This window comes from Eupeodes corollae, chromosome 2 (genome assembly GCF_945859685.1).
Source record: "Eupeodes corollae chromosome 2, idEupCoro1.1, whole genome shotgun sequence".
Taxonomy (NCBI): Eukaryota; Metazoa; Arthropoda; class Insecta; order Diptera; family Syrphidae; genus Eupeodes; species Eupeodes corollae.
This window is the reverse complement of record NC_079148.1, coordinates 9595876-9621987: the sequence shown is the minus strand read 5'-3', so window position 1 is coordinate 9621987 and position 26112 is coordinate 9595876. Positions and strand designations below refer to the sequence as shown.

General features: G+C 33.7%; 5 protein-coding genes across 6 annotated transcripts; 2 read left to right on the top strand and 3 right to left on the bottom strand.

Moving 5' to 3' along the window:
• Positions 1-6271: 6271 nt before the first annotated feature.
• On the bottom strand, positions 6272-8383 carry LOC129945460 (histone acetyltransferase KAT6A). The gene is made up of 5 exons (XM_056055225.1): positions 8148-8383; positions 7811-7872; positions 7455-7728; positions 7266-7375; positions 6272-7194 (listed from the first exon to the last, which is right to left on the bottom strand). Exons 2-5 carry the CDS (start codon positions 7868-7870, stop codon positions 6577-6579), a joined length of 1062 nt encoding a protein of 353 aa, XP_055911200.1. The 5' UTR covers positions 7871-7872; positions 8148-8383; the 3' UTR covers positions 6272-6576.
• Positions 8384-13778: 5395 nt separating this feature from the next.
• LOC129947451 (protein RFT1 homolog) lies at positions 13779-16093 on the bottom strand. Its single transcript, XM_056058012.1, has 6 exons — positions 15870-16093; positions 15536-15750; positions 14988-15465; positions 14662-14925; positions 14096-14599; positions 13779-14029 (listed from the first exon to the last, which is right to left on the bottom strand). The coding sequence occupies exons 1-6, from the start codon at positions 15927-15929 to the stop codon at positions 13886-13888; spliced, it is 1665 nt and encodes a 554-aa protein (XP_055913987.1). The 5' UTR covers positions 15930-16093; the 3' UTR covers positions 13779-13885.
• A 966-nt stretch (positions 16094-17059) lies between these two features.
• Positions 17060-18475, top strand: LOC129946815 (syntaxin-16). The gene is made up of 3 exons (XM_056057159.1): positions 17060-17299; positions 17369-17502; positions 17572-18475. Exons 1-3 carry the CDS (start codon positions 17216-17218, stop codon positions 18392-18394), a joined length of 1041 nt encoding a protein of 346 aa, XP_055913134.1. The 5' UTR covers positions 17060-17215; the 3' UTR covers positions 18395-18475.
• LOC129946816 (RNA-binding protein pno1) lies at positions 18407-19376 on the bottom strand. The gene is made up of 2 exons (XM_056057161.1): positions 19043-19376; positions 18407-18980 (listed from the first exon to the last, which is right to left on the bottom strand). The coding sequence occupies exons 1-2, from the start codon at positions 19243-19245 to the stop codon at positions 18473-18475; spliced, it is 711 nt and encodes a 236-aa protein (XP_055913136.1). The 5' UTR covers positions 19246-19376; the 3' UTR covers positions 18407-18472.
• Positions 19377-21524: 2148 nt separating this feature from the next.
• On the top strand, positions 21525-23181 carry LOC129945765 (UPF0415 protein C7orf25 homolog). 2 transcript variants are annotated; one of them, XM_056055678.1, is made up of 5 exons: positions 21525-21756; positions 21893-22082; positions 22144-22280; positions 22345-22932; positions 23004-23181. In XM_056055678.1, the coding sequence occupies exons 1-5, from the start codon at positions 21604-21606 to the stop codon at positions 23079-23081; spliced, it is 1146 nt and encodes a 381-aa protein (XP_055911653.1). In that variant the 5' UTR covers positions 21525-21603; the 3' UTR covers positions 23082-23181. The 2 variants fall into 2 exon arrangements, with proteins under 2 accessions (XP_055911653.1, XP_055911654.1); XM_056055679.1 differs by having other exon boundaries at positions 21685-21822.
• Positions 23182-26112: the final 2931 nt, after the last annotated feature.

Genomic DNA, 26112 nt, shown 5'->3' with positions numbered 1-26112 from the left:
TAAGTGTTTTTTTTTGTATACCAAAAAGGTGGAAGAGCGAAGTCGGCTTACGACAGCGGGACATACCCGGCAGGAAGATCAGAGGAGTTCCCTATCCCGAAAAAAAGGCCTGTGAAGTACCCGGGCTCTCGAGTAACGCTCTTTTATTTTACTTTTTCCGTGGAACGTCCACCCGCGCAGTGAAAAAAAGAAGTTTAAACAAAAAAAGAAGTACAAAAAAAAAAGAAGTTTAAATAAACGAACAACCCCAAGACCCAGAGGATCCGGTCTGGACCTCGAGGCGAGGCGGGCAGCGCACAGTTCGCCGCCGCTCTATACAGAAGTACATTCGTGCCTTTGCTACGTAGTCATCAATACGAGGATTTATTGCCCTAAATCCCTTTTTTTTGTTTTGTTTTAAATTATTATTTCATTTCTTCCTATATATATAATTTTTTTAAATTTCATTTTTCGATTATTTAATTTTTACATACATATATTTATTTATTTATTAATTTTTTTTCTTACCTTTTTGTTTTTTTTTTCTATAGTTACATTCATTTATTTAAATATTTCTTTTATCGTTATTTTCTTTTTTTCAAATTTATGGAAATTTGCGTTAGTTTTTTTTTGTAATTTCTAAAGTTTTGTGATAGGGAAATTTCAGCGATTTTGGTGTTTTTTTGGTTTATTTCGTTCAGGGAAGAAGTCGCCGACGTCGCCAGTGCGAAGAGGGGTTCCTCTTACGTCCCTCGCGACGCAATATTTTGCATCTCCCCTTTTTTTTCGTCCACCCGCAACGAGCTCTTTGTAGGTAGGGAATAAGGGTCCGATTAGGGATAGCAAAAAAAAAAAAAAACTTATACTAAACGCTTCAGATACGGGACGCTGGAGAAGCAAAGATTCGCCGCGTGGCTCCGGCGATCAAAGCTCCCATTGTTGTTTATTTGTTGTTATGTGGAACGAAGAAATTTCCCTAAGTGTTTTGTTCTTTGTTGGACATGTAATTTTCGTAAGAAGGAATTTCAGTTAATAAAATAGTTAAGATTTTTTTTGTAATAACGAAGCTATGAATCAAGTGTGTTTTTTTTTTGGTTGTGATTCCAATTTGAAAATGGAATAGGAAGTTATTTCCAGGGGGGTGCGGTATGGGTGACTTAATTTTAGGTTTGGCGGAAATGTGATTCCACGGCAGCGAACTTTCCTGGGTCCGCTTTTGGGGAATCCGAAAACCAGGCCGAGTGGATTCCAGGAAGGGTGGGTAAAGGCCAGGCCGTGACGTCATCAGCGGCCGCCGAGAAAAGTGAATGAAGTGGTGGTAGTGCACAATTAATTAAAAATATTCGGCATGATTTATGTTTTTATAAAGAGGTGAGTCCCGGTTACGGTAGCAAGACCCCCCCAACATCCGACGAGCTCAGCTGTGCACCGCAAGCATGCCGCAGCTACCGTAATGGACATTCCTTCCTCCACCCAATCCCTATCCTAGTTCCCAATTTAAGAGTTACCTTCTTCGACCGACCCGATCCTACCCATACCTCTCCCATTTTTTTCTAACGACAACTAGCACCCAACCTCGTTATGAGATAACACCCTACGTCAGTAGAGGGTGTCCTACCTCAATGCAAAGGGCACCCTACTCCGATACCAATGTCTCCCGATTCCTCCTTCCTTCTTCCTTTTCCTCTCTCTTCTTCCTCTCCACCTCATTATAAAGTGCAATTAACTCTTGGATCTCTTAAAGACGGAAAAGCGTCGGGTGTAAATAGTATTCCTGTTGAGTTCTATAAATAAGGAACAGTCATGTTAAAACAACGTATGGTAATATTTTTTAATGGAATGTTTGAGGGGCATATTTCCGTAAATGAATTTCAAGACGCTATAATCTTCCCGATACACAAAAAAAGGATCCTTGTTGGATGCAGCGAACTATCGTGGAATTTCTCTTATTAATTCGACTAAATAAGATTCTTACAACCCTGTTACAGAAGAGACTCACAACGTGGATTGCAGAGCAGAACCTGTTTAAAGAGACTCAAGCGGGCTTTAGATCAGGGTACTCTACAATAGATAATATTTGTATTGTCAGGAGGGTAGCTGAAAGCTTTATTAAACAGGTAAGAAAATTGTATGCATCTTTATTGGCTTCAAAGCATATGATCTGGGCTTGTCTTTGAAGTTCGGACGCGTTCTAGAAGAGATGTATAGAGGAACACAGGCTGCAGTTTAGAACGGATGTGAGCTTTCTGATTGGATCACAACCACCTCAAGAGAAAGACAGGGGTGTACATTGAGTCCCATCTTGTTTTCGCATTTATAGATGACCTTGTAATGTTTGCTGATGATATAGTAATTTTTGCGTATTCTCCAGAAACACTACAAATTATGATAAATCGAGTATACCACTACTGCTGTCTGTGGAACCTTACATTCAATATTCAAAAATCTAAGGTGATGATCTTTAAGAAAGGGGGTGGACGAAAAAAATCGAATGAAAAGTGGAATTTCACCGAAAAAGATATAGAATGTGTTAACGAATAGAAATAGCTAGGAGTCATTTTTTCAAAAAAACTGAATATGGAGAAACATTTTAGAGAGAAACTACAAAAAGCAAAAACTGCGATTAATATTTCATGGAAAAGATGCTTTATGAAAGAAAACATAGCTAGTAGTAAATATAAGGTATTTGAAGCAGTTGCACAAAGTATCCTTTTGTGTGGGTCACAAGTATGGGGATGCAAAAAATTAAAAAGTTTCACACGGTGGAGAAACTCTTAACACATTATGTGAAGAGAATATTTCGTCTGCCAAAAAATACTCCAAATTACGTGATTATGCTGGAACACGCGCTATCACCTCTATTTATAAAAACCCTAAAGATGCAAGCGGATTATCTCTTGTACGTTTTTAGTATGAACGAATATCAACTTGTTAGAAGATCATAGTAGAAGCTGTAGAAGACAATATCACTGGTACAGTGACTGGTTGAGTCTCGCAGAAGGATGCAATTGAAATTTTATTTTAAATATGGAAGATGTATCGCACAGTAAAGATCTTATGTACAAGGTTATAGCAGCGGTAGATGAGAAGTGTAGAGCAGAGTATGCAGCTGAAGCAGTTGGGTCCTTGTTCAGAACAACTTACAGTAGGCTCAACCATAATCTCGAAGAAACGAACTACTTCTATGATACAAAGAATGTAAACGTCATTGCTACAATGGTCAAGTTAAGAAGCGAACTACCCAACCTCAACTTCATACCGCACAGACTCGATTTACCACTGGAGTATACTATTTGTAAATTAGCAGGAAGAGAGAACGTCATAGATTTCGTCGGAACGTGTTCCAAATATTCTTGAAAGTGACTTTTTATCAGAGGAACAAGTTCTTAGTATGCTGAATGAGATCACCATCTCCTAGCTCTATAACTATTGCAAATTTGAGTTACGATATAATGTAGATCCAGAATTATGAATGAAGACTTCTGACGCTTTTAGTCATTTTTTTGTCTTTGTTTTTTAAATTGGCCTTTTTAAAATGTTAAGTACAGTTGTTTAATTAATTAAAGTTGTCAATTTGGCAGAAGGCAAATGCCATGCTATTATGATTTTTGTAATATAATATTTATGTAATAATAGTAAAATAATCTTTAAATCAATTATCTATGTATCTATCTATCTATCTAATCATTTAAAATTTGAACGGCCAAAAATTCTTAGTATTTTTGTCGCATTTAAAAATTGTATTTATTAAACAAAAATGAAAAACAGAATTGAATGTGATATGTCAGAAGAATGATTTCTCAAATGAATATCGACAAAAAATTGGTATGGAGAACCAAAAAAATAATACAAAACAAAAATTTCTTTTCAAGGAAGTGCAGGCAAACATAAATAGGACCTAATGTCCAAAGATGAGGCCTCTAAAATTGATTAGGGTGTTACCAAATTAAGAGTATCTTTTGTTCGTCGTTAAAAGCCTAATTAAGCTTAATTATGTATGTAGCTAAAAAGGCAACCAGCAATATACAAAAAACTTATGTACGTCTAAATAGACCAAAAGAGAAAATATCCATTTAAATATGACATAGCCCAATTTTTTATTGATCAAAACAAAAACAACTTTTTATTGCTATCTCCCTTTTTCTTCTTAATAGAGAAAGGTTAGGGCGTTAAAAAATCCATTGGTGTTGGCAAACGAAAACGAAAGAATATAAAAGTGCAATAAGTCCAATTAAAATATCGGACAACTATTCCATTCCAAAATGAGTAATTTGCCGACTAATAAAATTTATTATTTCCAAAAACTCATTCCAAACGATTCATCTGGTGACAGACTAAGAAAAAGAACAAAACGACAAAATTCTGCTATAATAAAGTAATTTTAAAAAAGACCCTTTTATATCATGAAGAGAAATACGAACTGAACTCGATCTAAACGTAAGGGTGAGAACAATTCGGCGACGAGATGTTGGTTTTATTGATGAGACAATAAAACCAACGTTATAAACAAGTGTTTGATAAAATCTAGATTCTTTTTCGAAATCAACACCCAAAAAATAGTACAAAACAAAAAAATTCAAGATTTTTCAAAATCTCATATAAAGTCCAATGAAGAAAATTATAATTAACAGAATCTCAAGAAACCAAGGAACCAGTTGTATGTATTAGTAAAATCCATCAAATGAGATAAATAGAGTTAAAATATGTATAGGAGACAAAGTTGTTACGACAAATGTATATTTTCTTAATTTACATTCTCTTTTTGGCATTTAAGCTGTAATCTTATCCCTGTGGTACAAAGTACGGTCCTAGATCTGCCTTCTGTGTTGACAAAAAATAAAAACCTAATAAAAAAAATGAATAAATGTTGAGGTATTCAAAACTTTGAAATATTGGCTTTAAACTACTTTAATTTTTTAAAAACTAATGTTGTCTACACTCAGTAAAATTTTGAGGAAAATCTAATAAACAGTTTTTTTACATTAAATAAAAACCTCACAAAAAACAATACTAAAACTTGGTAAAAATGTACTCTCGACTCAAATAGCTTACAAAAATTAGAAATATTGGCTTCAAACTCTTTTTTTTTATATTGTTTTCGATATTTCGGTTCTTGATATCTCTCAAATTAATTTCATTTATCCAATTTTTAAAAATTTAAGAAATGTTACTCAGATTGATAAAAATTTGTTTTCGACTAAAAATCTGTTTAACAAAACTAGATTTTCAAACTAATCTTTTTCTTTATATGAAAAATATTGTTGTGGATTTAAAAATTTTTAAGAATAATTCAACGGACAACTTTTTTTAACCCAACACAAAAACCTACAACCAAAGTTATCAGTGTGGGTCGCATACCAGCCTTTTTTTTTGTTTTTTAAATTAAATAAAAACTTTAAATAAATTTAAAATTGTCTGTTGTTACAAAAACGATGGATAATTGATTAAAACAATGGAGCGTTTCGAGCTTCGTTTAAATGTGTACTTTCAAAGACTTTCGTTGCAATCTTCAACATAAATATTTTCGATATTTGATCTTTAAAGAAAAATGCAATTTTTTGCAAAGCACAAATTTAATTTTTGATTAGATTTCTCTGCAGAATAATGCAACTGTCTGGCCTTAAGACAATATCTGAATCTAATTTTCAGTAAGTCAATTGTCCGTTCATTGATGTTTCTTGACTAGGAAAGCTGTCTATTATCCTTGCTTTTAATGCTTCTTGGAACCGGAATGGTGTCAAGTTTCTAGTGGATACCCTGCGTCACCTAAATAATAAAATGTGAAATATATTTACCTATGCAATTTTAACGCTTTCTTACCTAAGAGCCAGTTGTTTCTTTGTTCTGCTCTGGTATATTAATGCAATGAATATTTTCCAATCGAATCTCAAAATAAACAAAATTCAATCGAACGGATAGATCTAGTCACTCGAATCAACGTTTAGTTCGAATCTCAAAATAAGCATGATTGTATCGTAAATGTCTTTATTTTATTTTATGTTCCAAATAGTTCATTATAAATGTTTTGTAACTCATGAACTTATGATGAGCCTCTGATCGTAGATTGAAGCTTGCTAAAAGCCAGCCACTTTCTGAATTCCGCATTGTAAAAAAAGGAAATATGTTCACAAATGTTATACCTTTAGTGTCCGTAATGTGAAGTCGGCGGTCTTTCAGAGATAAGTGCTTAATTTTAATAAATCCGGTAATTTTAATTACTGATTCTTATCGAGTGCCTCTTGGAAGATTTTCATCAGATTTTCTATCCGATAAATAAAAACGACAACGACAATTCAAATAAAAACCAACTCTTTATTATTATTTTCATTTTAAATATACGTATGTATTTTTAATGAATTTAATTCAATGAATTCAACTTTAAGTAAAAGTTTTAATTATAAGAAAAGTTTTTAACAAAATTAAATCGAATTGGAAGATCTCTCTGCAGTTACATACAAATAAATTTCATAGGTAACACAATATTATAATTAGGTTATGAATATTATAAAACTGTAATTAACAAAGTTCATTAAAATAGTTAAGACATAGATAGAATAGATACTTAAACAAAAAAAAAAAGAAGATAATAATCATAGACTACCAGCCTATGGTTGGATCAGTCGATACAGATTGGATTTTCAAAACAAGATTATAAATTCTCAACGCTGGGCCCAATTTGATGGCCAATCTGTTCACAACATCTGAGCGTTTCAACAGCAACAACGACTGCCCATCAATGTCTTGATCTTTAAAAATATCTGCCTCATTGGGAAAGAATTTCGTAAAGTACTCAGTCACTTGGCTGGCTGACCAGTTCTTGACGATTGGAATATCGGACAAGTCCTGAGAATTCGATTCCGTTAGCAAGGAATTTGATGAAGGCTGCAATATAGAACTGGCATTTGGTGAAAGACGTGAATTAGGACTCGGAGAGGACTGTTTCTTCACAATGATTTTGTCAGTTTCCTTTGTATAGTTGTTGACTGTTGCTGTTTCGACTGGAATAGCCGGCTTCTTATCAACGACGTCTGATGAAGGAGGAGCTGATGGAGGAGGCGCAGCTTGAACGCCTAAGACTTTCAGCAGAGACTTGGCTTTAGGAATAGTACATTTCGAACAAAGCCATTTTGTCTGTGTCGGAAATCGTGCCATACTTGGTATGTGACACGCAAAGTGGAAAGATTTAACACATTTTGTGCATGTTATAAGTTCTCCCTAAAAAAAAAAAGAAAACAGAAGAAATTTAATGAATAGTTCAGCAGTGAAGAGAAAGAGTGGTAACTTACATCTTCAGGGCCTTCATAGCAAGATGAACAAATTTGGCAGACATCACAGCGATAATTCTCACGAAGCTTTACATGATCTTCGAAGTCCAAACGAAGACACGATATATGAGCTAAACATTCAAAAAAAAAAATATTTTTTGTTAAACAAAAGATTCTCTCGGGGACTTATTAAATTAGAAATAAACTTACCTTTATGATCACAGTCTTTGCAAGAAATCAATTTATTTTTGTTTTTCTTCAATTCCCTCCGTCCGCATACATAACAACAAGTCTCATCAAACACATTGTTCAATGAATTAGAATTAACTATACGTGGCTTTTCCTCCTTTATTCTCCGCTCATTCGAAGTATCGCTCGCATGATCGGATTGGGATTGCTGTTGGCTACTTTGTACAGAACCAGCTGAATTTCGTAGATGCTTGGGAAGATTATTATCCGATGGATCGAATACAACCTTTGCTTTCTAGATAAAAAAGTTAGAAAGGAATGAGATAAAAATAGAAAATTAGAAAACAATAGGAGCGACGGACAAAAATAGAACATACCTTTATTCGTCCAGTTGTGCGAACAGTCGTAGGTCCGTCGGATTTGCGTCCCCTCTTCATATCTAAAGAGTAGTTTATTTTAAAAATTAGATATTTGATTATATAAAAGTTGTGGTTATTTTGTAAAGGCCTTAAAAATATTCATGGAAAGCCTTAATTCTCTAATAATTTTGCGCCTTTTTTGATACGCCGCCGGCTGCCAACACCATTGGCTTTGAACGTCAACGCGAAGGTGAAGGAAAGCTTCGTAATGCAGTCACCAAAATTATTGAAGAATTTTGATTTACCGCCTTTTGAATATTTGAAGTAGGCACTTGACTTAAATGAAGACGCTTACCTTTTAATGTTTTTATGTTGTTTGCGTCGGTTCTTGTGGAATTTTATTTGAATTAGGAACTGCAGGGGGTTTTTGCAGTTGCGGTGTTAATTAATTTTAAACTAATTTAAATAACTGAAACCAAAATCTGATTAAAACTATTACAACTAATGCATTCGCATTGCCATTATATTCTTGTGTTGTACTTGATATAAAAATAAATATAATTAACTACTTTGGTTTGGAAACAAAAATGGCTGACGTTAATGTTAATGTGATGAGAAAAGGTACTGCCAGGTATGCACAAAAATATCCCTTCAAATTGATCCCATACAGAATAATAAAACTGTTATACAAATTATTGGTAACTATTCGAAATTGTTAAAATCTTATATGATTTTATAACAGAAGATGTATTTTTGTTCAATTATATTCTGGTTGGGAATAATTTAATGGGAAATGTGTTTTTAGAAATAAGGAAGGACATTATAAATAAAGAAGGAATGGGAAGGACAAAAATGCTAAGATTCGTTATTCTTTTTCTATTTCACAAAAAATGTAAACTTATTTGAAAGTTTTTCACGTAGCAGTACGCACACAAATAAAACCCAAATGTCATTTGGATTCCATTTTAAGCAGCATTCACATGAGCGCGACAAACGAACGACGAATGAATTACAAAATGTGAGTTTATATACGTTTGAAGACATATTTCCATACAAATTCTTAACAAAACAATAGCAATATAGGTTCTTTTTGATTTATGATGCATACTTTTACTTTTAAATATCAAATATTAATAAATTTAAGAAAACAAATTTATTCGTTGTTGTTGATTCCAACTGTCAAACTTTATTCTCGTTCCACATTATCCACACTTGCAACGAATAAAATAATCGCGAATATTTAACTTGAAAAAATCATTCTTGTTTTGGTTTCGGGGGTGAATGGAGCTTGGCTGTGGCTCATTCGCTATGAATTAAAAACTCTCATGTGAAAGAAATGTCAAAATCAACGAATATTCGTTCATCGTGCTCATGTGAATAGTGCTTTAATTCGATTCAGTGCCACCATATACCTGGATCGAAATCTCAATTCGATTCGATTGCTCGATCTCCTCTTGTAACCAGGGTTGAAATCATAAGGGAAATTTTCTTGAATATTTTTAATTACCTGGTGATTTTGGACAACTCTAAGTTAAGATTCTGCTGTTGTCTTCGCTATAAGAAGGTGTTTACCTTCGCTAAATAAGCGGATTTTATTTGATTTTAACTGGAAACAACTGGAGAAAAATATCCAATGGTTCTTTCCATAGGTAAAATAAATCCATTTATTTTTGATCTATCAAAACAGAAATTTCCCTTGTTTATGCCTTCCTTGACAACTCTCATTAAGATTCTGCTATTGTCTTCGCTATAAGAAGGTGTTTACCTTCGCTAAGTAAGCTGTTTTTATTTGTTTTTTAATGAAAATAACTGTTGAAAAAATCCAATGGTTTTTCCATAGGTAAAATAAATCCATTTATTTTTGATCTAAATCTATCAAAACAGAAATCTCCCCTGTTTATGCCTTGCATGTAAAAAATAAATTGATTTATTTTTGTTGTAAGATCAAATTTGCAGATTTGGATTTTTCGGAAGATTTACCCCTCTTTGCACTAATACTAATACAATTTTCAGCTGTCAGATTAACAGTGAAAAGTTTTTCTTTTTTTTTGTAATTTATTTTTTAAAGTTAGCTATTACAAAAATTTTAAACAAACAAATTAAACTAAATTTGGAAGCCATTTTAAAGGAATTCGTAGAGTATTCTATTTCAAAAAAAAAAAAAAACATCGGGCTCCAGAGTTTGTAAAGATTATTGTAGATAAATATTCCGAGAAAGGGGAAAGTGATAAACAATAAACCTGCCTCAATAATATTTTGTTATGTAATAAATTATTTATTATAGTTTCGAGAAAAATTGCCGGCTTTCTAGAGAAACTTGTCAAATTAAATAAACAGGTAAAAAACTTGAAGACATTTTAAGGACGACATAGAATGTGGTGGTAAATACAAATACACAAAACATAATAAAAAATGGTTTAAATGTGTATGTGTGTGTGCTGATATTAAAAACTCATACAGAGAAGTAACAAATTTGTTTTATTTCTTGTTGTCAAGTTGATAAAGAATTGTAAAAATGCTCAGCTCTTAATTTGACAACTGGAGCTGGTCTTTTTAACGAGTATATACAGTAACAAAAATACAATTAATTATTGTAATCGTGTTCCATGTGCCATTAAAAAAATCAATTTTTGACGGAAATCTGAACTTATATGCCAATGGAAAACCCCATAAATTTGTTGGTCAATACAAAAATCAAATATTTATAGCTCAGAATTGGAGCCGAAAAAGTAGTCCAAATAAAAGCCTAATTTCTTGCAAAACAAATTCTATTAGCTTTAATTTAGTTTTTATTAAAATAAACAACGGAATATCAAATATAATAGAAGTATTAATTTTAACAGATTGATCAGTATGATTTTATTACTGAAATTTTGACATAGTTTGCTTTTGATTTCGAATTTGAAATGACCGTTTTTAATGTTATTATTATGTTTTTTTTTTAATATTTCTAAAACTTGATGTTATGTTTCTGCTATTATTCTGTTATTGACGATTAGATTTGGAAAATCATATCACGTTTAATGAAAAAGTTCTGGCTAATGAATTAATATTGCCTTAAAAAGTATGACCTTTTTAGTTTTTTTTTTAATATAGAGTAATTTTAATGCCATATTTTCAGAAATGTATAATTTGTTTGTCAATTTGCAAAATTTTGTAGACAAGTGCAATTAGTAAAAAATTGTATTGTTTTAGCATACCTTAAGTTTAAAATCAATGTACAAATTAATAGAATTTAGGAGTTTTAAGGTTTCATAGAACGAAGATGATATGATTTACCCTCAATACTACTATCCCTTTTTTTAATGCCAACATTATTTTCATTGAGTTGATTTACTGACCAATTTGTGTAAATATTGTGCTCGCTGTAGTTTTTGCAATGAAACAATTAAGTTACATACATGTTCCCTACGTTTCGGCAGGGTCTGCTGCCTTTTTAGAGAACTAAGCAAAATAGGAAAAATTTATAGTCAAAATATTTATGTAAATTAAAAATAAAATTATGAATATAATTAGCAATTCGAGGAATGAAGTTAGTCTTTAACTTAATAAGCCGACGGAAAACTATACACTTATCAAATTTATTTTCGTAACTTTTTCTATTCCCTGAGATATAAACATTTATTACGGAAAAATACAAAATCGCTTTGTTTACAATAATTGCTGCCTTCAATTTGAAATATCAGATTTTGAATAGACGATTTATGTAAATGATATTGCTGCCATAATAACAAGCTCAACCAAATTTAGCGGTTTGTGCGCTTCACATGAAATGCACAATTCGGTTTCCATTTATTCACGGTGTAAGCGGTTAACTTCACCCAAACGAAACTTATTTGAACAACATTTCCCTTGAAAGTTTAAATTAATACAAAATTTAAATTGATTAGTGCAGAGTAGAAGTAAAGAAAAGGTGAAGACGGCTTGCTGGTTATAACAGTATCAAAACGATTTATTTAAAAAGAATAGATATACAAAAGAGATGGGATAATATAAAGAAGAAGAGATACGAAACATATGACTTATGTATATTATAGGGTGACTCCAACACTCCTCCTTCACGATATGGTTCTTATCGCACTCACATTGCTTCTCTGAATTGTGCATGTTTAATTTTATCCAAGGATTTTGTTAAGGCATCCGCAGGTTCTTCGGCTGTGCTTATATAGTCGACTTTTATGTGATCCTGGTTGAGTACATCCTGTATGAAGTCATGAAATTGCTATCGAAATTGTGCTCTGATTATCGCAAGGTTTGCAATGGAGGTTTCTGTTGTCCAAGAAAATTGACGAGTCCGTTCCACTATAGTGCCTCTTGCAAAGTGGCTGATAGCGCCATATATTACGCTTCACCGTGTGCGTTATTTAGCGTTGCCGACTTATCATGTATTTTGGACACAGAAACAATAGACTCCTCATGAATAAATGATACATCTCAACTCTTGAAAATACAATTTTTGGTGGGGTCATAAAGACGATAGCCCTTGGTTTCTTCGTCATATACAACCATAATACATTCCTTGGCTTTTGGAACCCATTTTTTCCGGTTGGCTTTCGGAATGTGTGCCATGGTAGAAGTTCCAAACACTCTGATATGGGCGAGGTTGAGTCCATGCTTCGAATGGAGTTTTTCCAGTTCGTTTCGATGGAGATCGGTTGAGAAGATAAACTGAGTATGCGACTGCTCCTGCCCAAAATGATTTTGACATATTCGAGTCGGCGAGCGTACATCGTGCTTTTTCAACTATGGAACGGTTGTTACGTTCAGCCCAACCGTTCTGTTCAGGCGTATGCACGTTGGTAGTTTGAAGCTGGATTCCATTGCTACGAAGTGTGTCTTGAAACTTGCGATTTAGAAACTCTTTGCCGTTGTCAGAACGTAGGATTTTGAGCCAAATGCCAAGAAGTCTTTAAAAGATGAGAGAACTTCCCAGTCCATTTTTGTTTTTAAGAAGTATACAAAAATTCTTCCTGAATGAAATAACGACTTTCATCAACCGAACAATTTTCGATTGGTCCGCAAATATCCATGTGCACTAACTCAAGCCGTTCACTTGCCCCACTCCCACACTTGTTGAATGACCACCTATGTTGTTTGCCGATTGCACAGACTTTGCAGTCTTTTTCAATTTTATTACTGAAGTTGATTACGGTTGACCTACCTTCGTGTAGCTTGTTAAAGCTTTCGTGATTTAAATGGCCCATTCTGCTATGCCAACGATCTTTTGTGCATTTTGAACTGCACGCAATCTGTGTTCAATCTAAATAAGCCACCAACATTATTGTGCTTGTGGCAATTAATTGTTTCTTTTTTTTTGAGTTATTTACTTTTACAGACAAAAGATTAACGGATAAATCTGGAACTAATTTCACGTCGTTGACGTATTGTCGCTGATGTATTGCATGTTGGTTTTAGAGTTGCCGTTCCGCACCCTGTTACTTTCATTTTGCTATTGTTTGCAGCAACTATTGTACCGATGTCCTTAGAAACGCACTCCAGAATGTTTTCATTAAAGCTCATATGTGATGTGCCCCCCGAATCAAAATACCATTCATCTTGGTTTCTTGCACTAGCTATTGTGGAAATGTGGATAGTACACAACTGAAAGCATCAAAATTTCATTTAAGAAGAATGTAACAATGTAACAAAAATATTTTGTCTTGGTGACTGACCTTTTAAATAGTTAAGAACTAGAATAATGAAATTCATGCTGTCTTAACTAACTGCCACTTGAAGAATAATGCATTTTGAAAACAGAAAGATAAAAAAGAAGAATTTTAAGGTAGTTGAAGGAAAGATTGCTAGATTAACTAACATTTATTAATGGACGTTTTACGGTTTTTTCTGAACTTGATTACTATTTTTGGTTGGAAAAGAAAACTGCATAACCCTTCCTTTAAATTACATAAACTGGTTCTGTCATTCTGTTATTTTTAGAACAACGGTTTTAGGAAATTTACTTTTAAATTAAATAAGAGCTAAAAAATTATTTCTTAAATAAGTTTATTTTAATATAAGGAACCGTTATCGTTTAAAACATGTGATCCTACAATTTTCCTAAATACAAAAACAAACACATCATCTAGAAAACGTCTAAGTCTTCTTAATTTTTAGCTGTTTTCCTTTTTTCCAAGCCATTTTAAGCAGATCCAAATGTTCAATACCCCAACAACAGAGGCATACCGAAACTCCAACAAATCCTATACCAACGTGTACAAGTAATGAATTCATTGTTATCTGAAATGAGAAATGAAAATTTAAAAACTTCAATGTTCACAAATTCAAAATGTATTTGAGTCTTACCATTGAATATTTCGATAACAGTCCCGTCGTAATTAATGCTAAAATAAATAAATTCCCTGGTATGATACCAAGAAGAGGATTCATTCCCAACGGTCGATATTGATGTAGAATGAATTTTGTGCTATAGCAAATTCTGCAGAACATATTTATGCAATTGGCAAAAATAAAACCAACCGGTCCGAATACGCTCGTTAGAATGTAGGAAAGGATTAGGAAGCTTATTGAAAATATGGCCATAAGATAATTATACTTGTCGATGTCTTTACTCGTATTCGTTGCAAACATGTATCCTTCAGTGATGCCATTGACAGCCATGAAGCATATGGCCAGGCAATGCCACTTTAGAAGACTCTCAGGCAAACCACCTGCAACAAAATCCGCTCCACCATAAATCAGCAGCAGCGTATGGGAATAGCTTTGTCCGAACGTGAAGGCTAGCAGGCCGATCGATGTCACTCCAATGCAAAGGGTTTTTAATACATTTCCAGCTTCGTGTACTTTTGCCTTGAAGAGTTAAATAGCTTGCTTATGAAAATATTTTTAAAATCACACAATTTAAATCTTACTATATTCTGTTTCTCCAGCTGAACGTCTCTCGATATGGTTTGCGTAAAATAAAAGTAGCTGCTCTCCTCTATAGGCCGAAAGATGAACCTAGCCGCAAGGCTTCCTAAGTTGTTGACAACATCATAGGTGGCCTGTTCACTAAAAGATAAAACCGGACTCATCGACATGACATATTTTTCTCCTTCGGTTAGAATCTGCTTCAAGACTCCTTGTTTGATAAAGCTCAAGGTCAGAATTTGAAGTTTAGGATTGAAATATGTATCCTAGAGCAGTAGACATAAATTACTTATTTCCAAATTACTTCTTCAATATATTAAAGTTTTACCTTATTTTCCATATAAAAAGGAAGCAACTCGGACAACCGTTGGAATGGAAAATCATCCATACTCTGAAACATAGGATCATCTTCCTTTTGGTCATTTTTCTTATTCGACTTGTGCTCATTTAACCTTTTGATGTAAAAATAGAAAAATGCATAATGTCCAATGAATATCACAATGGCACTTGCTAGCTGTGCTATTGCGAACGCATCAATGGCAATACTGTGATCTTTAAGAACTATCCAAATAAATAACGCCGATCGCACCATTATGTGCAAGGTGTTAAGGAAAATCTTCAATTTAACAAAACAGAAAACCTGTGTGAGGAAGACCGGTGCCTCAGCACACAGCTCAATCACACAGGACAGTGCGACAGCGTAGCAGGCGAACTTATACTGACTTTTGAGATGATCATCGACTGGCGTTAGAACATCCAGCCAAATGTATGTACAAGGAATGCATAGGGCTATACAGGTAGGTACTCTGTAAAGAGATGATTAAGTGTAGGCTTTTTGTTTGAGGGAACTTAGAAAAAATAGCAATAGCAACTTACGTCAGCCACATTTGGTTTATTAATTGTGGCCAAGAGCATTTGTCTTTTTGTTGTGAGGTGGCACTCAATGCAGCACGATTAATAGCTTCACGCGACAAAAATAGAAGTGTACTCTCGAGCAACAGCAATCGCACATTCATAACGCCCAGAACATCTCGGCCAACATTGCGAACAATGAAGGCGTTGATTCCGAATGTGACGAAACGGCAAATAATCTTTATGAACAATACAACTTATATAATCTCGCAAATAATATAAACATAATTAATTATAAATTTATTCTTTAGTTATACACATAATTGTTTACAAACCGATTTTAGTTTCCAAATCTTACCTGGAATATGATACTGAATCCGGCATTAAGTAAACTGCTATGCAACACGTTCCGAGTCATGACTGCTGGGTTTCTGTGGGCCTTAAATGTTGGTTGTCTTATCTAGGAAATTTCGTTCATCTTTTATTTATCTATGAGATGTAGTACCGAAATCAATACTTGGAAATATGAGTGAAATGATTTTTGAAGAAAAAATTATCTTTTGTCAACACGTCATTCGTATTGATGACACAAGAGCAGCTGATTTTTGTAAACAAACAAGGAACTGTCAACTAGATGACACTCGGGAGAGCTCATTCAGCATGTAAATAATATAAAACAAACTATTCACAATAAGTCATTTTAAGAAAATAAAACATTAAACGTAATTATATATTAAGAATTTATTATTTTTTTAAATAAAAAAAGATCGAGCTATAACATTAGTGCTCTTGAAAAACGTACTTTTACCTTGAAGGGGGGGGGGGAAACTTTCAACTTTTTTTGTATCTCATTTTTTGAGCCTAAAACAAGTGTTTTTGAATTGATAACACGGCTTACTAACAGCTAGGTATGTAACCCCCCTGCTTGGAATCACTGAAGGATTTGAGGTGGGTGCGAATTTGGGTATATCCAAAGTAATTTTGCATTTGAGTACTAAAAAGAAATCCCAAACAAAAAAGGAAGTATAGTAAAGGAAGTATGTTTTGTATATTAAAAATAGACTTTTGAAAATTAATTTAAAATAGAAATAAGTGTTTCCTCGCTCTAAAACTGCTATAGTTATTATTTATTTGCACATATCTATCAAATAAAAAACCGTGTGTTGCAATTCGCGTGTAATAGCTGTGTACTTCCAAACGTATTTTCCAAGAAATATTCAAAATTTTAAGTCATTTGGTTAAATATTGCCTAAATTCCACCAACTTTCAGATAAACGCGTTTGACGTTTTGAGTAGTAGGAAATCAGGAGCAATTTTGCAATGCATTTAATGCTTAAATTTAAAAATGGAGTACTTTAATGAGTAATTTAATACAAACTTCTAGGGTTATCTTACCCTTTAAAATAGGTTATCAAATAAAATTAATTTCTTTCATTAACATTGTGTTATACTAGTTGTCGGAACTGAACGCAGTCATTAAAACAACTTACTATTGGAAGTGCTTATAAATTTGTACTCTTAACTTTATAACCAGTTCAATGTTAAGATAACTTTTTTTGACATATAATACCAATAATATGAAAAGTTTAATTTTATTTTCTTGTCCAAGTATTTTTTAAACAAAATTACTTCAAAAATCCCAAAAAACATTTAAATTAGACATAGACAGCCTATGAAGGTTTGGGCATTCTCTACTCTTCCAAAATGACATCAAGAAATCTTACAGAAGTTTTCGTTATAATGCGTAATAACGCATCAAAAAATCGGAATTTATATTCTGATGACAGGGTACGTATTAAAAATATCGATCTGTTGATTCAAGTCCAGCTGCTAAGAAATATTTTCGTATTTGTTTAGCGAGGCAGTGATGCAGAAAAGCTCCTCAAAAGATCGTTGCATGACGCCGAGGAAGGAATGGAAATGCGAGATGAATACGGATCACCACCGATCTGGGTCGATAAACTCGAGGAGGCGCAATACTCCATGTCGAAGTAAATAAGTTGTATTCTGTGCCTTGATGTGAACATATATTGAGTTTATTTGTTTACTTTACTTTTAAGGATCAAACCCAAACTTGATGAGCTCGGATCGCTTCATGCGCGGCATCTTCTCCGTCCTGCATTCGATGAGAATTGCGAGGAAGAGCAACAAATCGAAATACTATCGCAGGAGATCTCGAAGCTCATCACATCCACCCACAGACACATTCAATGTATACGATCGAGTCTGGGTGTCGGCAATAGGACTGAGCAACGTCTGACTACCAATGTTGTGACTTACCTTCTGCTGTCTTTGCAGGAACTCACTTTCAAGTTCCGCAATAGCCAGAGTGCCTACGTCAGGCAGTTAAATTCGCGAGAAGAACGCTCTCAAAAGTACTTCGAGACACCCGACTTCACGACCATTGACTTAGATAACAAGAGCCAGAATACATTTGTCGATTCATTCGATAACTTCCTTCAGCCTGCTGCTTCAACATCCAATACTTCTACGACGTTCTATGAGGAAACTGACGATCAAATTGATGAACATTTCCAACGACCAGTTACCAACCGAATGACCCAACAGCAACTTCTGCTGTTCGAGGAGGAAAATTCAAAACTAGCCGAGCACCGTGAGCAGGAAGTCTCGAAAATCGTCAAGTCCATCTTTGACCTAAATGATATCTTTAAGGACTTGTCTCATATGGTGCAAGAACAAGGCACTGTACTCGATCGCATCGACTACAACGTCGAACAGACTCACACCAGAGTCTCCGAAGGTCTCAAACAACTCCATCGAGCAGAGATGTATCAGCGAAAGAATAGGAAAATGTGTTGTATCATGCTGCTGGCAGGTGTCACCCTTTTCATGTTGATTCTTTTAATATTCACAAAATTTTAAAAACTTCCCACATTGTTTACATATTCCAAATTCATATTTATTTAAGCTTTAGTTTAATAAAAATAACCACAAAAATCTTTATATTCTCTCTGCTAAACGACTCGCCACTGACCTAAGATTACCGTAAACCTTGTTGGGTGGTGAACCAAGAATCAGATTACAAATGGCTCTTCTGGCTAGTTGAATGTTTTGGTAACTTCCGAGGACGTGGATTTTGCTGTCAGCCAGAACAATACGTGTTTTGGTTACGTTTTCAATTGTGAATTTTGTTCGTCCTCCCTTTCCTGCTAGACGACCAATGGCACGACTCATGTGATCACCTTTGAGAGTTTTGACGTCCTTAACTTCAAAGCTCTCAACAAACAGATCCTCCAGACGCAGAAGAGCAAGTGCATCGTCGACTTCAAAACCGCAGAGGAAGGCTTTTACGAAGTCGGCTCCTTTCTGTAAATTGGAAATGTCGGGGGTTTCGGGACTTATACGCAGTTCAACTTGACGGGCTTTGGTGTTGAAACGTATCTGTAGTTTCATGTGCTCCACAACGGGAGTGAAGATTTTCATCCAATGTTCCTTGAGCGATGAGAATCTGCAAAAAAGAATATACTCAATATTAGATACTTATTTCAAGTGAAATTCTTATAAATTAACCTGTGAGGTGGAACTCCAATTTTACGAATTTCATTTTTGGTTCGCTTTGCTTTGGGAACAGTGTGAGATTTGGCGACACCTTCAATGCCTGTTGCCTCGTCGATTTGCATGAGATCGGTGTCTTCGTTGGCAGATCGTTTTTTCGCCTTTTTTGTTTCTTTTTCGGGTACAAAGACATCAGCTTTTATATTTTCAACTTCCATTTTGTATGTTTTTGATTTATTGAATTAATTTATATGCAAAAATTGGGCAAAATTTGTATTTTTATTTACTGCGTTTTGGAAAAACAAAAATATTACTACGCAGCCATGTGCCCTGAAAGAACCGTCAATGCAACTGTCATCTGTCACTATGACAGTTTTTCGTTAGTTTTGTTATTCGTTCAATTTTAAGGGCATGTTTTAAAGTATTAAGTTCAATTAGAGTTCTTAAGTTCTGCTTACATGTTTTAAATTTCGTTTCTAAATATAAATGATGAGTATATCATAAAGATTGATTTCACATTTTTGGAAACATGTTGAAATAAACACGACGGCAGCCTTTCACACATTCATATTGATTTTCTAAAACACTGAAGCTGTAGATACATTTACATCCACCAATACTAAATATCGAACTGAAGTTTTTAAAGCGAAGCACAAATTTTAATAAACTGGTTATTAGCTGCCTTTTACTGTCGATAATGATTTCTATGGCTCATCTTATAACACGCAAAAACTCACTATTTTTGTAATTGATTTCTATCTGGACGAATTTCAGAAACCTAAAAATATAATGTTTGTTATGACAGGTAGATTACTAATTTATGATTCAAATGGCAAGTTAGTGTGAGCTTTTATTGAAAGAAAAAAACACAAATGGTTGGAAATTAAACAAACAAAAGAAAAAAAGAGATAGAAGTATGAACGTTTTATATCTTGGAGGAATATCAGTGTACAAAATTAAAAAATAAATTATTCTATCCCAGAGGCTCCACAAGAGTACAATTCAATCGCAATCTCATCCGCAATCCATTTTTGATTGGGCATATTATGTCTTGCCATGAGAAACCTCAAACATTTGCCAATAGAAACGTTTAATCTGTTGTTTATTTTTGTTTGTTGATTTACCTTTAGTGTCGGTAATTATTGTTTTTTTTTTTAAATTAAATTTCAAACAAATTATATAAAAAAAGAAAACACAGGTTTTTATATGAATCCGTTTCTCTAAGTAAGGGAACTGCATGATTTGGAGGCGCACCTGCTCCAGGACTTACTATGGGAGGACGATGAAGAAGAATATAATATATAAGAATTTTCGTAGGATATCGGTCGACAGCTTTGAAGCTGTTCTTTGCCTAGTAAAGATAATTTTGAATTAATGAATTAAGGCACTTGACGACAATTCAAACGAAATAAAATCATAATTTTAAAAAGAGTGTGGAAAATGGACGCTCACCACTACGTACAATTCAAACGTCAAATTTGATGACAGGATTTTGATCCACTCAAAAAATCCAAACTCTGATGACCGGATAATGGGCTGTATGTTGGATTGTTGGTCTCTATTGGTTAATCTGATGATAGGCCGATAGTCCTGTCATCGGAAATATTCAATGGAGACCCCAAGTATTTAAACTCCTTAAAATAAATTATTTGAAATTGTATGTATTAATTATTGCAGTAATAAGGAGTTTTTGTTTTTAGTAATTTTATCAAGCAGAAGAGCACTTGTAACATGGCGTTTAAAAACAAGATTATCTTGTGAAATGGTTGACAGAATAGCAACAAAATCTTCTGAAATAAAAAATCAAAAAGATAAGATAAAAGATATAAATTTGGAAGAAATTGAAAAAGTACGTGTTGATGTGGCGATAAATCGCTATCGATTCTGAATTAATACCTGAATCAAGTGGATTGCATACAAATTGGACAGAGTTATAGTGTCAACTAGGCCGAAAACATCAAGAAAACTGCGATTAAGATTTTGAAAGAATGAAATTAAATGATTTAACTTAAATGTTAATATAAAAGAAGTTCTAAACGAAGTTAGTTTATAGCACTGAAGCGTCAGTGCTTGGTGCTGAATAGTGGTTGACCATTTCTCAAATATACAAATGCCCAAAAGTCCTTAACAATATCCAGCAAAGAAAAGTGTTAAGTATTAAAGCAGACAAATTGCCCCTTATTTGGACAATTTTGGAGCTACAAAAACTTGGTTTCGGAGAAAATTGTAAATACAAATATTGTTTTGAAAATTATGGATGTTCTTTGATTTCAAAATTATCTCTTTAAACCAAAAAAAACGTTGTTTCACACTAATATTCAACTTAATAGTGTACTTTGTATTTTTAACCCCTAAATAAAATAAAAATATACGTCTGTTGCCCTAATGGATTACTCGTCATAACTTGCTCATAAAATCTGTGGAACCGAATTATTGTTGAACGCACTCGGCAAATTAAAGAAGTAGAGTGGCAACATTTTTTGACAGAATGACAGATGACGGATTCGTCAACAACAAAAAAGTAGTTTACTTTTTTTTGCATTTTATGTTGAAATTTCTTATTCACGTCTTGTATAATGGAAATATGTGAAGAAAATATCAAAAAATTAGCTGAAGAAAAGATCTTCTTAGGTAAAAATCTAATAGAACAACTCGATCAGTACAAGACAATACCGGGTGCCCAGAAAATCCAACGTAAAATCAATCAAGAGATCAAATTCTTACAAAAGGTATGTGGGGTGGTGGTCTGTCCATCTGGTAGTTTATAGGCACACAGGAATGTGCACCTGTTCCCTGTAAGCTAAATATTGTCCTATCAAAAAATAAATAAACAAATGTTTACAAACAAATGATATTACAAATCAGGTTGTATCAACGAACTCCATCAAATTGAATCATGTTATGTGCAGCAATTTGACCCATTACCAATTTCTGGTGAAGATTCTCGAGCTGCAGAAGGATGTTGTCCATATTGACTGTGGATTCCCAGTAGAAGAGCGCAACAACCCACTAAGGGTTGATATTGTCTGCGAAAATGGACTGAAATGGATAAAAGGTATGGAGTTTTTATTTGCATGTTAAAACTCTCGTCATCTTAAAATCTATATCATCCCAAGCGATCGCAAGGAATTCCAAGTCATTAACAGACGCAGCCAACGGTCGTGCTAGCTACGGAGCAAAGAGCATTATTGACCAAGCTGAAGAATTCATATATGCAGCTAATCAAAACCTCTGTATGTTCCGTAAGCCCAAGGTATGTCTGTTAATTCTGTATAAAAGAAATAGGTTAAATAAATATGGTTACTTTGTTATTGCAGGTGGTATTTTACTTTAGTCATGAAATCGAAAATGAAATACTCGAAGACATGAAGGAAATCGGTGTAGAAGCATTGTCCATAACAAATCAACAACCACTTCCAGGTGATGTCGGCGTTCTTAATGATGAAGACAATTCAGAAACAGACTATGCCGACGTTAGTACATTGAATTTAGACATTACAACTATGCTAGCCTATATCAGTTCCTTAACCAACGGAAGCACCAACTGGAGTTTCAGAGAACCCATTCTCACCGAACAGGCTAAACGAGAACGGGAGTCCCCCCTCAAGCCAGTTTTGGATAAAATCTTTGAGGGTAAAAGATTGATTTGTTGTGAAACTGCCTTTCAATCCTTCCAAGACATTGTAAATCTACTTGCTGGTGATATGGAAAAACAACGAGCTAAGGAACTAATGGAAAGAGTTGAAATACACAAAGATGTTCAAGAGATTCCGAATGAAGTATCTGTGATAAATGTGGGTGGAAAAATAAACCCTAGAAGTTTGAAAATTTTTGCTTTTGGCATTACAATGAAGGCATTGACAATAACTTCAAATAAGGGTTTCATTAGGTCAGCTAAAATGCAGGTATGTAATTTTTGTCTCTGCTAGGGTACATAAATATTTTTTATTCTAAAAATATGTTAATTTCTTTGCAGGGTATAAATGTCCCGGTTTTCATTCATCAAGCAAGAGCTTTAACTGAATCTAAAGAAACAACTGCCCAACGTTTATAGTGAATCTATCGAAATTTAAATTTGTTATTAAAAAAATTGTTTATTTGTATAAATTTATTCTGTAACGAGAGAAAACAATAAAATTTTCTTTGTTACGTTATTATCTTGCAATTTTGAAATTTATTTTTATAGTTTACAGCGGCAGCGACGGTAGCCGCTCTGTTTCTAATTAAATTTCTATTCAATTTTTTGACATAGTACATTTTCGAACACAAGGGAGATTGGTATAAAGTTCACCAAAAGACTAGAGCGAGTAAAGAGAGGGTCTATTTCCTCCCGTTTATTTGAGAGAAAAAGACATGATTATTTTAATTAAAGAATATCGATAACACCTACAGAGTCACGCAAAAGTATTTTAAAAATCCAGAGATTTTATTTTTTAAATAAAGTCCTTTTAGTGAATAGTTTATCAAAAATTTTAATTTTAAACTTAAAATGAAAACATATTTGTTTTTATATGAATACCCATATAATGATTAAACACAGTGCGAGCAATTAGGAAAGGAGAAACCGATGCACATTGGTTTTCAATGTCTGCAGGGCTGGATTTAGAGGTACAGATGAATGGGGGCAGTAAAGAAGCTGAGTTCCCTCGTCCTAAATTATTTTTTAAAATAAAAAAAAAGAAAAATAGTTCCGGCGATTGATCTGTTCCATAGTCCTTTTTCTTTTTGTATGAGTCAATCAAAGACACAAATTGAACTAACTCATTACAAAGACTAGGGTCTAAATCATCCGGATACACTTTCACCAATGCCTCTGCTGAAGCGTGCAAATTTTCGGCATCCATCTTTTCGATGTGATTCAGTAATGCAAATCTCGAACGAACAACTTCATAGGCATGCAATCTTTCAGTAAGGGAAACGGGATGGAGGCGCTTAACAATAAATTAGATGGCGCAAAAGTCCATGAAGAACCAGAGCCCAGTGACTTACAACTCTCAACCATTCCTGTGTGAGAGTAACGTTGTCAGAAATGGAAGGGACGGTTACTTTGTATTTTACAGCTTTTTTAAGAGTAAAAAAAAAAAGCGGACGCTTTTCTTCTCCGATAAATTCTCAATCAGAATTCGGTGCCGCTCTGTATTTGTTGTGAAAAACGTGTACGAATTCTGCACGAAATCAAAGAATTGAACAGCCGATGGACAAGAGTTATCAGCTGGTTTTCCCGCTAAATTTAGAGAATGACCACAACAAGATACGAACGCCGATAAATGATTTTTCTCCAAAATAAGAGCCTGCATCCCATTGTATTTGCCACTAATGTTTGCAGCATTGTCATATGATTTTGATATTTCACTGATTGCCTGATTAGAATAAACAAATATAGATGAATGATTTCTGTTATTTAAGGTTAATGTAATTAAATAATCATGTATGTACAAAGTACTGTAGGCTGCCCTGGTTGTTCTCTCATCAATTTGGCCCTGAATGTCTGCATATTGTCAGTTAAAGCATTCCACATGTGTGGCTAAAGAAAGAATCTCTGTACTTAACAGTACGACCGAAATTGGGCTCAAGGGTAAACTGATGGGCATTCCTAGCAGTACGGTTGAATTATTTAAGGGGAGGAATGCAACTGGGTATTTCGCTAAAACATTGTTTATAAAAATATTAACACTAAATTTTCAAACTAACGTCTTTTCAAAATGTTATGTTATTAAGTGTAATTTTTATTCTCAAAATTCCAGCCATAAAAATTGAATTTAAAATTAAGAACAGAAATGCATCTTAGATTCTGAGAAATGGAAAGTACTTTTTTCCAAAAAATCTTTTTTTGGTTTATTTTTTTTGTTGCTTAACATAGATTTCTTAGTAACTAATATAAAACAAATAAGCTGCTATAACAAGATTTCTTCTTTGTTTTATTGAGGCATGTAGTCAATTTTACAACATTTGCCTGCATTCCTACCTGTTTCCCTAATAAACAGAATTAAGTACCTATACCAACTAAAGGAACAAATACAAACATTATGATTAGTTATTAACAAGCAAATCAAATTACAAACTAATATAAAATTGTATAAGCCAGTTTTAGAGACTATTTTTTTTTGTTAACTGCATTGATTACTAAGATGCTGTCGGAGCATATTTTTCATCGGAATTGGCTGAGCTTGTAATATGGCAACTGCTTTTGCTGTTAAGATTGAGGCAAAATATTTAAGAATACAAATGCTTATGGTTGATCCGTTTTTATGGGTCACCGCATAAGATGTGTTGTCCGGAGTTTGAGACCCATCGGTGATGATAAATATCCATGCGTCAGTTGGAGGCGATATTTAATTATAATTGGTGATATGTGTTGTTTGGTGTTTTTATTTTGTTTGTATTTAATTAGATCCAAAATCAGAAGTTCAGGTTTGATTAACCAAGCTAAATAGCGTGGGGCGATAAATCGTTGACAGATTGTTAAAATTTGATTCTTTAAGAATTGTAGCTATGACGGATGCAAACCTTTTTGTTAATTTTAGATTTATTGTTTTTTTATGACTTGACTTGACACATATGTACTAGTTCGAGATGGTTCCAGCCGAGGAGCACAGAGATTCTGTACTGAAAATTTCGTTAAACGTAATTTTGAAATTTGTTTTTGACTTTTTGAAATAAGCAGTTATAAAAAGATTTATCCCATCATAGAAGGTTATCATAATTTAATATCGTAACTTCCTGTTGACGAATTGAGGTACTTACTTTTCTCAGAGGTACAGTGGGGAAATAAAGATAGTAGTGTGCTATTATTTTCAAAAACTTGTTTTTTGCTTCAAATCAAAAGCATCTTTTTTCTACGAGTTTTTGTCAGTTTTCTGAAAGTTTTCATATAACATTCCATACATTGTGGTCTAAACTTCACGGTTTCTTTAAATTTACAGAATTACGAAGCGGTCGGTTAAAAGTGTCTGTGGGTAAAATTTTAATTATAATACACTTTGAAACATTTACTCACCTCATTACCGTAAAAACCTCTGACTTTGTTTTAAGCGCCATTATCTCTAAATTAGGCCAAAGACCTTGTAAATAATAATAATAATAGA

What these genes read in the sequence shown, in the direction of transcription:
- LOC129945460 (XM_056055225.1), bottom strand. Translation starts at nt 7,870, where the DNA reads ATGAAGAGGGGACGCAAATCCGACGGACCTACGACTGTTCGCACAACT. An exon ending in CAAAGACTGTGATCATAAAG is followed by an intron (nt 7,376 to 7,454) that starts GTAAGTTTATTT and finishes TTGAATGTTTAG; the next exon opens with CTCATATATCGTGTCTTCGT. An exon ending in GCTATGAAGGCCCTGAAGAT is followed by an intron (nt 7,195 to 7,265) that starts GTAAGTTACCAC and finishes TTTTTTTTTTAG; the next exon opens with GGAGAACTTATAACATGCAC.
- LOC129947451 (XM_056058012.1), bottom strand. Translation starts at nt 15,929, where the DNA reads ATGACTCGGAACGTGTTGCATAGCAGTTTACTTAATGCCGGATTCAGT. An exon ending in GATTCAGTATCATATTCCAG is followed by an intron (nt 15,751 to 15,869) that starts GTAAGATTTGGA and finishes TTGTTCATAAAG; the next exon opens with ATTATTTGCCGTTTCGTCAC. An exon ending in ATAAACCAAATGTGGCTGAC is followed by an intron (nt 15,466 to 15,535) that starts GTAAGTTGCTAT and finishes ATCTCTTTACAG; the next exon opens with AGTACCTACCTGTATAGCCC.
- LOC129946815 (XM_056057159.1), top strand. Translation starts at nt 17,216, where the DNA reads ATGACATCAAGAAATCTTACAGAAGTTTTCGTTATAATGCGTAATAAC. An exon ending in ATTTATATTCTGATGACAGG is followed by an intron (nt 17,300 to 17,368) that starts GTACGTATTAAA and finishes GTATTTGTTTAG; the next exon opens with CGAGGCAGTGATGCAGAAAA. An exon ending in GCGCAATACTCCATGTCGAA is followed by an intron (nt 17,503 to 17,571) that starts GTAAATAAGTTG and finishes TTTACTTTTAAG; the next exon opens with GATCAAACCCAAACTTGATG.
- LOC129946816 (XM_056057161.1), bottom strand. Translation starts at nt 19,245, where the DNA reads ATGGAAGTTGAAAATATAAAAGCTGATGTCTTTGTACCCGAAAAAGAA. An exon ending in ATTGGAGTTCCACCTCACAG is followed by an intron (nt 18,981 to 19,042) that starts GTTAATTTATAA and finishes TCTTTTTTGCAG; the next exon opens with ATTCTCATCGCTCAAGGAAC.
- LOC129945765 (XM_056055678.1), top strand. Translation starts at nt 21,604, where the DNA reads ATGGAAATATGTGAAGAAAATATCAAAAAATTAGCTGAAGAAAAGATC. An exon ending in TGGACTGAAATGGATAAAAG is followed by an intron (nt 22,083 to 22,143) that starts GTATGGAGTTTT and finishes TATCATCCCAAG; the next exon opens with CGATCGCAAGGAATTCCAAG. An exon ending in TTAGGTCAGCTAAAATGCAG is followed by an intron (nt 22,933 to 23,003) that starts GTATGTAATTTT and finishes ATTTCTTTGCAG; the next exon opens with GGTATAAATGTCCCGGTTTT.